This window comes from Cinclus cinclus, chromosome 2 (genome assembly GCF_963662255.1).
Source record: "Cinclus cinclus chromosome 2, bCinCin1.1, whole genome shotgun sequence".
Taxonomy (NCBI): domain Eukaryota; kingdom Metazoa; phylum Chordata; class Aves; order Passeriformes; family Cinclidae; genus Cinclus; species Cinclus cinclus.
In genome coordinates this window covers 87,656,200-87,667,435 of record NC_085047.1, presented here as the reverse complement: position 1 = coordinate 87,667,435, position 11,236 = coordinate 87,656,200, and the positions used below count along the sequence as shown (strand labels likewise).

Genomic DNA, 11,236 nt, shown 5'->3' with positions numbered 1-11,236 from the left:
CAGGAGCCGCACGGCGGAAGCTCCCCCGGCCCCGCTCCCGTCGGGAGCCGCCGCCGGACCGGGGGCACGTGCGGGGCGGGCACGTGCGGCACCGGCACCTGGCAGCGGCGGCCGGGCGGGCACGGAGGGAGGGGCGGAGGGAGGGAAGAGGCGCTCCCGCCGCGCCACCGCTGCCCCCGGGCAGGGCGGGCGGTCTGTCGGCCTCGGGCGGTTTTACCCAACCGCTCGCTCTTTACATAAGCCGGGAGCCGATCCGCCCCGTCCCCGCCGCCGTTCCCCCTTTCTCTTCCCGGGAGCCGCCCCCCTGCTGCAGCGATGTGACACGCCCCCCTCTCCATCCCTCCTTCCCTCCCTCCCTCCCTTCCGTCGCCGTCCCCTCCCAGGAAGAAGCCGGAGTCGGCAGCGCCGCGGGCCCAGCATGGAGTAGGGCGGCCCGGGGCCGGCGGCGCCGCGCGGGCATGGAGCTGGGCCCGGGGCCCTGCGCGCTGCCGCCCGCCGCTGGGGCCGGGGCCAGGGCGGCGGCGGCGGGGGGACCCTGCGCCGAGATGCTGCAGGTGGCGGAGGAGGCCTTCCGCGGCGGCAACTTCGAGCTGGCGGCCGAGATCTACGGCTCGGAGCTGGCGGGGCTGCCGCAGCCCGAGCGGGGCCTGTGCCTCCGCCGCGCTGACGCGCTGGCCAGGGCCGGCCGCATGGCCGAGGCGCTGGACGCCTACGGCGCGGCGGCGCGGTTGGCGCGGCTGCGGCCCGAGGAGCTGCGGGAGCTGGCGGAGAGCGTCGCCCTCAGCATCCGCGACAAGGAGCTGCGCCTCCCGCCCTGGGGGAGCGGCGCGGCCAGCGGCGGCGGGGCGGAGGGCGAGAGTCTGGGCGACCCGGCGTGCTGCCGCCCGCCCGAGCTCTTCGCCTGCCCGCTGTGCCGGCGGCTGCTCTGCGAGCCGGTGACCCTGCACTGCGGGCACACCCACTGCCGCCGCTGCGCCGAGCCCGGCGACTGCGGCCGCTGCCACCGCCCGCGCCGCCCCGCCGAGCCGACCCCTGCCGCCGCCGCACCGCCGCCGCCGGCCGCCGGCCGCCCGCGGGTCAACGTGGTGCTGGGCAACCTGCTGCACAAGTGGTTCGGCGCCGAGAGCCGGGCGCGGCGGCTCCGCGCCGAGGGCGACGCGCTGCGGGAGCGCCAGGAGCTGCCGGCCGCCCTGGAGAAGTACAACCAGGCCCTAGAGATGGGTGAGTGGCGCCTGCGAGGAGGAGGAGGAGGAGGGGGCGCGGCGGGGGCAGAGCTGCCCGCCGGCATCGAGCTGGCCCCGCAGCCGGGCGGGGAGGGGGCTTGCGGTGAATGGTGGGAGAGAGGCACCTGGGGGAGGGTACGAGCTGGAATCCTGCCAGCGGGGCTCCTCACGCCCGCCCCCCGCTCCGGTGAATGGCTATTTTTGCTCCACTGGTATTTCTGTCCTTGCTCAGAAGGTGCCTGCCGTTTAGCTGTTCGCTGCCGATGACTCATTATGCAGTATTTCTAGAAAACCCGCTTTCCTATTTATGGGGAAGCCATCATTCAGTGTAGGATACGCAGTAGTGGTCCTGTTGAGCCCCGCCGCGGCTTCGTGGGAGAAATGAGTATGCGGGTCGGATTCATTCAGCAGCGTGCACCTTCAGCAAGATAAAAGCTTTGAAAACACCTAGTGAGGTATCAGTGGATATAAAGGCTCAGAAAATTTCCTTTATCTTGCACTGTGTAAAATGCTTAAGATTCATCTACGTTTAGCCTTGGAGAGATGGTGCGCCTGTGTTTTGAGCGTAGCTTCTTTGTTGACAGGCAGGATTTCTGTGTGCAGGGTGTGCTCTGAAGAGCTTGGCTTTAAATAAAAATGCCTGCTTTCCTCCCCTGCCAAACCGATGGCAGCCTTAGTTTACCAAAACTAGCTTGTTTTCAGGCTCCGTGCCGAGTAGTAGGTGGATCCTGCTCTCTCGGTTGTAGCCTTGTAGTAGTGGATGTGTGCGTGCGTGCGCCCGGCTTGTTTGCCCTGAGAGCGGTGGGGGTGGTACAACACCGTGAATGTCTGAGAGGCGTGGAGCTGGGGAGAGCCGGCATCTCGGCAAATCCCCCGGGATCTGCCGCTCCTCTGCTCTCAGCGTGATGGATGTCCCGTCTAATCGAGGAGGAAGGGGGGAGAAAGTCTCCGTCGTTTAAGCATCTGACCAAATCCTGCGGGTAAATGTCTTTGAAAGACAAGCGTAGGGAAAACTGAGCTCCTTCGCTGCATTGACTAAAAATCTTATTCCTCGATCCTGGTTCTTACATGCAGAGATAAATGGCTCTGTTTTTTTTTTTTGTTTGTTTGTTTTGGTTTTTTTTTTTTAATTTCTTTTGCTGTGGAGAGAAACAGTTTCACCGTTATGCCGGTCCTTGACTCGCTTTCATTTTTTTTGCCACGATTTCATGGTAGGCATAGTAGATAGAAGAGTTTGGGATGGGATAGCATAGCATACTGTCTCCTCACAGCTGATGCTGGCTGTGGAAGCCATTACTTCTGCTAATTCTTCCACTTTTCCAGCTAGATGTGACAAGTTTTCAGTCCTAGCTGTCCCTATAAAACTATTATGTGGTTTAGCTGTAGTAATCCCTATTAAATTAGGGCGGGATGGAGCCCAAGAAGGAAGGTGAAGCAGAGGGAGAGGCTTAATGTAGGTCACTCGTGGATACAGTGAATTTTCAGTAGGAAAGCCTCCTAATATTTTGGGTTCAGGGTGCTATTGCTGGGGAAAATAACATGTCATCAATGAAATTAATGTTTGAAGAAGCTTTTAGAGAACTGTTTCTCACTGTTGTCTCTGCTTCTTGCTGTGTCTGCATGGGGGTGAAAGGAGAGGGAGGACTGTCGTGTGCTGCTGGTGTTCTCACACACACATGTCTTCCTGTCCCTGGAATATAATCTCTAGCCATGGCTGTTGTGCATTAGGGTCTCAAGATAACTCCTTTGCAGTGTCCTTCTTTCTGTCCTCAGTGATTTCCCAAGGAGCCTGGGAATCCGTTCAGGAAGTCCTCATCTGTCAGTGAAATTGAATTTTTTCTTTTTAATAAAACTATAATTGGAAGTAATAACAGGTATCTTGCTAGCTTTTGAAATCCAAAAGCTATAGTTTTACATAACTTCCCTGTAGTGGATCCAGATTCTTGTTGATGAAGGGCAGCCCATGCCCCCAGCCCATCATCTTATTTGATGTTTTGTCTGTGTATGAGCCTCATGTTCTTAAATTCTTGCCACATGTTTGTCAGGTACTGCTGTTTGGCATGCAGGAGTTGTCTTCTTGTTTTCCAGCCAAGTATCATGGTAAATAAGGGGAAAAAAACCCACAGTTCTTTTCTAACTGTTCAGCATTTAAATGTTAGCATGTGGGTGACTTAAAGGCACAGGACAGCCCTAAGAGTCACACCACGTGCCTGAGAGCATTGTCCCAAAAGCTTCCTGAGCTCTGTCAAGCTTGTGGCTCTGACCGTTTCCCTTGGGAGTGTGTTCCAAGTGCCCAGCCGCCCGCTGGGTGAAAAATCTTTTCCTGAAACCCAACCTAAACCTCCCCAGCCTCAGCTTCGTCCTGTTTCCTCAGGTCCTATTCCTGGTCACCAGAGAAAGGAGATCAGTGCCTGGCCCTCCACTTCCCCTTGTGAGGAAGCTGTGAATTGTGATGAGGTGTCCCCTCAGTTTCCTCTACTCCCAGCTGAACTCAATTCTAATGTGTGAGAACATAAGTGCTTTTTACAACCTCAAGATGCTTGTGTATTGCTGTTGAATGTCAAGGGCCTGGGTATCTCTAAAATTTCTTTGTGGCATCTGAAGGCACATGAACACATTGAATATACAGTTGTGGTATAAAGTTAGGTAAAATTCCAGGTTTCTTGGCAATACGCACACTTCACTGGGATTTTTTGATGGTGTTTTTTGTGGAACACTTTCCTACTCCATTTGTTGCAACTAGTTTTGTGTGATGCAGTATTAAAGCAAGTTTCCCTATCACTCTGCTTGTTCTGATTGTGACCTTCTCCTTATTCACACTTCAGTTCTCAAGGTGCTTCAATTCTTGAATTACATTTCTGGTGCAATCTGGAATCTGGTACATACTTCAGTCCTGGGAAGAGGTCTACATGCCTTCAAGTTAACTTTTCCCATTTGAACAGTTGTAGTCTTACAAACTCATGCTCTTAGTATGTTCCTCTTTTGTCCTTAACTATCAGGTCTGCATCAACACTGCTGCTCCCATGCTCACTCCTGTAGTCTGCTATGGATTCAGGTGTGGTTGAGTGGGGCTTTTTATTCTTAAGAAAATCAGCTTTGCTGTTTGATCCTGTCCTTTTGAGATGCGATCTCTGCTGTTTTATACCAAGTCACTGCCCTTTTTTTTTCTGCTATAGACATTGTAATAGATCCTCCATTATTGTATGGTATCTAATTACCACAGCTTCAAAGCAAGCACGTGTCATACTGCTTGAAAGAAAGCATTTGTTTCCAGATGGATCATTTCTGTGCCAAGCTTTATGCTGTTCAGCCATCATAATATCAAGTATTGTCCAAATGTTGCTCTCATGGCTATTACCCCAGATTTCTGAATTTCATTTGTGTGGGAATCAGAGATGGGCTTCCTCTCTGATACCCCTTCTCCTCTAACTAGTCTTCTGATTGTCTGGACTCCTAGGTTAATTAAACTGAAATATGTTATATATGTGTGCAGGATTGCTTTTTTGTGGGGTTGTTTTCTTTTGTTTATTTGTGTTTGGGGCCTTTTTGTGCAGTATGTGCTTTCTGCACCCTTTTTTCTTTCACCTGCTGCTCTTTCTCTGATGGAGATAACTCTCTAGAGAGACTGTGTTTGGGAGGAGTACAGTAATTTCCTTATATACAGGCATACAGATTCCTTAGGCTGTGTGCCTGAAGTTGAAGTAAGCTAAATTTCAGTGACAAATTAATGTATTTTGAGGATGTGCCTTTGGGAGTGTGTTCTAGTTTTGATTTGTATTTCTCTAAAACACAGTTACAGAGGCAGCAGCTAGCTGTTGCTTCATTTGGGAAGATTGGGAATAGAGCTTTTCCCAAGTACAACTCTAAAAGACTTGAAGCTCTCATTGGGATGAGGGTGCATTCATTAGACAACATGCATGCAGAGTGTGAGAAGTTTGGGGTGGTCTTGGGTCATGCCTTAAGCCAAAATTTCTCTGTGCCTTTCTTTGTACTGAGCCTGTTAACATCCTGTGCCTTTCCTGTAAATAAACCTGAAGGTGTCTGCTCAGGGATACAAAGCCCAGGGGTGTAGTTTGTGGCTGCTGTTTTGTAGAGGTTTTGTTTCCTGGGCTGTGTCAGCAGTTGCAGGTCTTGGGTGGTCTCTCAAGCCTGCCCACAGGGCTGTGACGCTGTTGTGCCCACCTGACCCTGATCTCAAATGAGCTTCTTCGGGTGTGGAGGGGTGACCTTGCCCTGGCTCCTGTGGTGTGATGGAGCAGCTACTTGTTTGCTTGCTGTGTGCTGTGCAGTTGGGTCCCAGCCCTGAGGGTGGCACACATCCTGTCTGGACACTGGCATTCCAGGACACCCTGTTTCTACATGAGACATGTTGGCTTTGGTGTGTAGTTACCCACTGTGGAGAAGATCATTGTTTCTGGAGAGCAGTAGGAGCTCAGCAAGCACTCAAAGTCGTTGTGTTTACTTCTAGTGTGATGGACTCTTTCTGAGCAGAAATATGTTTATCCTGGGGTGGGGGGAGATAGCTAATGCATGCAGCCACTCACGTTGCCTGGGATTTTAGTTTGCACCCCTAAAGGGTTCCAGAATGAACATGAAGGAGATCAAGCTCAAATGTCTCATAGAGTTTTCAAAACATAGTGAAAGATTGAGGACTTTGGAAGAAAAGGCTCCTTTGCACTTTCCATAAGCCTATGTGGATATTTGTTTCACATGGATAAAGGATGGTGTAAGAAAGACCAAGGAGAGGAGGTGAGTTTGTACCAAGCTCAACGCAGTGTCAGAGGTAGCAGTGCTTTGGGCAAGCAAGGGAGATGCTGTTGTGTGGGTGCTGAGGGTGCTCTGTCTGCGGTCTCCTGGAGTGGAGAGCTGCTCACTGACCTCTGGCCCATGGGGCGGTGGTTGTGGTGTTGCTAGAAACAAAATGCGGAAGCTTTCCTGAGCTCTGTTGGAAAGAGGAGAATCTGCCTCTCTTGGCTAGACCTTGGAGAATCCTCCCCTCTCGTCCCAGTGAATGATCACCATAAATTGGTCTGATCTGAAAGAAAGCTTATTGTGGCCATTCAACACTAATTACTTTTGTGTTCAAGCAATTAATGGAAATTTATCTAATGCCTTCCAAATTCTCCCTTTGTAAGAATTGAATTAAGGGGGTGGGGCAGGCCAGGAGGCAGTAGAAAAAAGACACAGAAGGAAGCTACAGACCTTCAGTGTGAGTTGATTCAAGAGCAGCTGCTGTAGATTTTCCTGCTAGGTAAATGACAGATTGTGGGGTTGCCCTCCTTCCTGGAGAGCATGGTAAACTTCTAGCCAAGCATTCTTGGAGTTAGGCTGAGTGCTTACAGCCGTAAGATAGGTGTGGGCAAGCATTCTGCCATGCCCCAGAAATAAGTTGCTTCAGCATTTTCCTTCTATGTCTGTGTCTAAATTGTTCCAGGTAATGGGGAGGGGGGAAAGGATGATGGCAGTTTCTTGGTGGAGTAGTGGGACAGCCTTCAGGCTTCCTACTGCACCCCGACCAGCGATGGATTTCTCTGATAGTCCTGGGTCAAGGGTCAGAAGAAGCAGAGAAGAGTCCTGATCTGTAATGGGAAGCTACTGAGCTCTCTTTAGAGAGAGCTGTGCTTACATTTTTGTAAAGATGACTGATGCCATTGTATGTATTTTATTTATTCTGCCGTTTTCTAAGGAACTTGCACCAAAGTCTCATTCCAAGAAAACTGCTAGAGAGCATCCACATGCACCTGTATGTGAATTCTATGTATTAGAACACTTTAATGGTCTCTTCTTTGTACATTGTTTCTAGAAGGCTGCTTTTAAAAGATAAGGTCATTTGTCTTTAGGGTAGAGATAAGGTAAGATACGGTAGAAAAGATGTTGGCCAAATCTTCCTTCTTCACAGGGCCTTGGGTACACTTTTCCTGTTTGCAGTAGTAAAGAAGTAAGTCTTTGATGGTGTACCAGCCATTTAGCAAAAATAACAAAAAAGCCATGGTAGACAGCTGTCATGACTCCTGCAACAGCAAGTGCTTCAGTCATTTTAATAATTTATCAAATAATATTTAATTTTGAAGCTCCTAAAGTAAGGTAACTTTAGAAGAATGACAGTTAGTGTTTCTGAAATGACCTGCTACAAAAAATAGTAGTTGCTTGCTGCTTAGAGGAGTTGTGCTAAAAAAGGAACTTTCCCATCCCTCTGTAAAACTGTGTCTTGGAATATGCTTAAAGTGTGTCTTCAAAACCTCTTTGCTCTGTTCTATGTGGACAGAAAAACGTGTAAAAGTAGGAGTCAAGGTTACCTAGAGACTGTTGTAGTAATCCCAGAGTTATTTTTAAACTTGAAATGTTTCACAGAGTTCTTCCCCTCAGTGCCTCCCCTGCCTTACCCTTCCCCATCCCCTCCCCCTGTTTTACTGTGAAGTAGTGCTTGAAAAATAGTAGTAAATACTTCATGAATGTCAGCACTGGAAATATGTCAAGTCATTTGGAGGAGAAGCTCATGTTACTATTGGTTTGTACAGAGTTTGTGGTTGAGTGCTCATGTCCTGTAGTTGGATCTCTGGAAGTTTCTGCCTGATTGCAAAGGGTCTGCTGAAGGCAGAGGCATTGCCAAGTTGTAGGACCAGAGCCAAGGTGGTCAGGAGGCTTATTCATCACTGGTGAAGGGAAGGAGGCATCATGCTGTATGGTAGACAGTCTTGCTGTGGGGTTTTGGGGTTTTGTGTGTGTGTGTGTGTGTGTTTTTTTTTTTTTTAAGTAATTAACACTGCTCATGTAACTTACCCCATCTTAAATGGTACAGAACTGTGTTTTCCCCTCCCCCTTCATATATGTAACCCAGATGTAATTTTCTGTAAATAATTGACCTACTTCAGCAATCCTCAAGAATGAATTATACCTACTTAATCAAAGTCTGAAGAATTTTTCAAGTCTCTTCAAGCAGCATACTCTTCTTTTTTTCTTTGATAAAGTATAACAGAATGTCTTTTGCTTTCAGAAGAAGACATTTATAGAACTGACTTTTGCTTCCTTATCTTAAAATTAGTAAGGTATTGCAGTACTCTTTTATTTTTTGCAGATGTATTAAATGATCAGCTCTAAGGACAGAAAGAGTGAGGTATTAGTTGAGAATCAAGAGGGTCCTTTTTGCAAAAGTTACAATTTTTGAAATAAGCGTTAAAGAAAAAGAGCTTATAAAGACCTGAAGAGTACCTCATATAAATGTAGCTTATGTTCTAATCATGTTTAAAAAGGCAATTGGGTTGTCACTGGTAAAGTAGTTTCATGGTAGAAATCTGACTGTAAATTCATCTTACTAAACTGTGATCACAGACCTTGGCTGGTCCCACCTGTCTGCAAAGCACAGTGGTGTCTTTGGAATCTCCTTGCAGTCACAGGTTCTTCTGCATCTAGCATAGGTCCCTGTTTCTTCAGGAAAATGAGAACTTTTCCTTGGGTACTTTGAGGATCTGTCCGGGGGTTGACCCCCTGAGTTTTTTTTGTTTTGCTTTTGAATCTTGCTTGTTATACCATACTTTTGTCTGTAGATATTTTGATTTGGGGCAGTCTCTGTACCTGCTGTTTGAGAGGATAATTCCATTCTGACGGAGGCTTTGATAGGAAACCATTTGATAAATTAGTGAGCATTGGAAAATGAGTCATATTTGTGTACTTAACTGCTTTTATTATACTAGGCCATAGGTAGGCTTGGGGTACATCACGTGAAGCAGCCCAAATGTCCAAAGGGTAGAGTGGGAACTGAAAATACAGGAAGGGTGTGTTGTTTCATGCCATATTATCTGGAAAGACTAACAGGCATCTAGCACAGTATTGAAAGATTAGGATTTGCATAGGAGGAAGCAATAATCTAATATATTAATCTTAGCTCTATGCTGGGATGTTCTTGAATTTAGGACTTTGCTGCTGCTGCTGCGATTCATGACTTACAAGTTTGGAAAGAAAGTTATCATTGGCTTTGGAGTTGTGGATATGCAAACTAAACTGCAGGTTAATGTAATTGGTAAGACATTAATTTGTAATAATATAATGTAATGTAATCGGTATGCTTCTGCCTCATGAAGCCAGAGCTACAGCACAAAAGCGAGGGTGCAGAGTTAGCTGCATCAACTGTAGCAGCTCTTCTGGGTAGCATACAACTTCCTTTACGGTGTTTCTCCTGAGTAATGGTGGGAATAGTGATTAGCTGTGCTTAGCAGTGATGACAGTCCAGCTTTAAATAACACAGGGAGCTTCCTAGCTGAGGACTTACTGAGCTTGAAATAAAACTGCTGAGAATCTAAAGCATTTTGTTCAGCACACTGCAAGAGCTGTGTTCTTAAATCTGGGCTTTTGAGCAGCAAAATACAGAGGCCCAAGAGAAATTAGTGTAAATCTTAAAATTGCATCTTCCTGAAAATTGGTGGCACAGGCTCCAGGTGGAGGATGGTGGTGCCCCATACTCCTCATCCTCACCACAGCCTATTTCAAGAGTACCTGAGGACATACAGCACTGTCTGCTTGTGTTGGTCCCTTGGTCCCCCAGGGGAAATGGGTGTTCCATTTACCTGCAGAGTCCTGTTCACAAGTGCCTGCCTTGTAAGTGTTGTGGTAGGGTGCTGGACAGACTTCTGAAGGAAGAGCCATCTTCTATTGCATTCTCTGCACACTAAAAGCTCTTGTACATTTTTTTCTGGGATCTTTGACTACTTCACTTGAGGAAGATGTCAGTGATGTAAATGCAAGGTGGAAAAGCCATGATATTCAGAAAATATATATACTTTTTAAAGTCCAGTTGTTAATTCAATTAAGGTGGGCTAATGATTTAGAAAGCTTGGATCTGCTGATTGCAAGTATGTGGTCATGTTTGTTGTCCCCGTTAATCAGGTTTGGGATGCTAACCCTGTTTTTCATCTTTGCTGTGAAATGAAGTTTTATTTTAAAGTCCTGAATGTCTTTACTACTTCTGCTAATTATTTTATCTAAACTGCACCTTTCTCTTTGCCACCCCCTATTTCCCTATGAAACAGCTGTGTGCATCCATTTTTTGTGGGTGGACTTGTCATGCTTACATGAAGTTGGAGGTGAAAAGCTAATGTGCTATTCAGTTAATTACTAAAACTTGCTAATTTCTCACTGAAATGAAAATATATGTTTCATATTATTTTTCAAGCTTATTAAAAGGCTTTCAATACTGAATTGTTCAGAACTAAATGCATAATGTAGCAAAATAATCCAAGTTTTTCTTTCTCCAGGGCAGACATTTCTTCAAAATGTGAGAGAAGTTTCTGCTGAAAAACTGTGCAGGCTGACTCTTACAAGCAAGACTGAAAGGTGTTTGTGATGACACTATTTGAATTCTGCTCATGTCTTCAGGAAATATGCTTAGTATTGAAATAGGTGTGAACAAGATGCAATTTTCTAGGGAGAATGGTCAGATAAAAAGAGTTAGAGAATTCTAGCAACTTTAAACTTGTTCTTTCTTTTCTGAGTTCCTGGAAGAAATCACAGTGTAGTTTATTACAGTGAAACTTTCTATCGTCATCTGTGGTCAGTTGGGCAAATTCTCATAATACCCCTAACTGCCTTCCAGGCACAAAGAGATTTTGGGGAGCCCTGTTCTACCAGCCTCCTGAACTCAACAGAATACTTTTTAAAAAAAACTTGAATGCTCGAGCAAAAGTAATTTTGGGTGATAGCTTCTGCACATTAAGTAAAAGCACATTATCACAAATGTGCAGATGAGCATGAACATGGTATGAGAGGAAAATTAATGATTTTGAAGAAATCCAGACTAACAGCCACGCTCAGGGTAGGCTGTATTTGGTGGTCCAGAGGAGGGTCCAGGAGGCAAAGACCCCAAACGTGCCTTTCGTCTGGGCCCTATATGGGCCAGGGTTTTGTCTGGTACAGTGGGATTATGGCTGGGAGGAAGGGAGATGCCTGGGAAGACTTCCAGGACTTGTGTCTTAGAGGAAGTCCCTGTGTCCCAGCTGCCCAGAGCCACAGATCCTGGGAGC

The 11,236-nt window shown here is 47.2% G+C and overlaps 1 protein-coding gene across 1 annotated transcript in view; it reads left to right on the top strand.

Annotated features, from left to right (window-relative positions):
- The first annotated feature begins 458 nt into the window (after nucleotides 1-458).
- LONRF2 (LON peptidase N-terminal domain and ring finger 2) overlaps nucleotides 459-11,236 on the top strand; it is a 30,714-nt gene continuing 19,936 nt past the window's right edge. Inside the window, exon 1 of the mRNA XM_062515030.1 lies at nucleotides 459-1,221. Coding sequence (XP_062371014.1) covers nucleotides 459-1,221 — 763 coding nt within the window. The remainder of the gene's footprint in view (nucleotides 1,222-11,236) is intronic.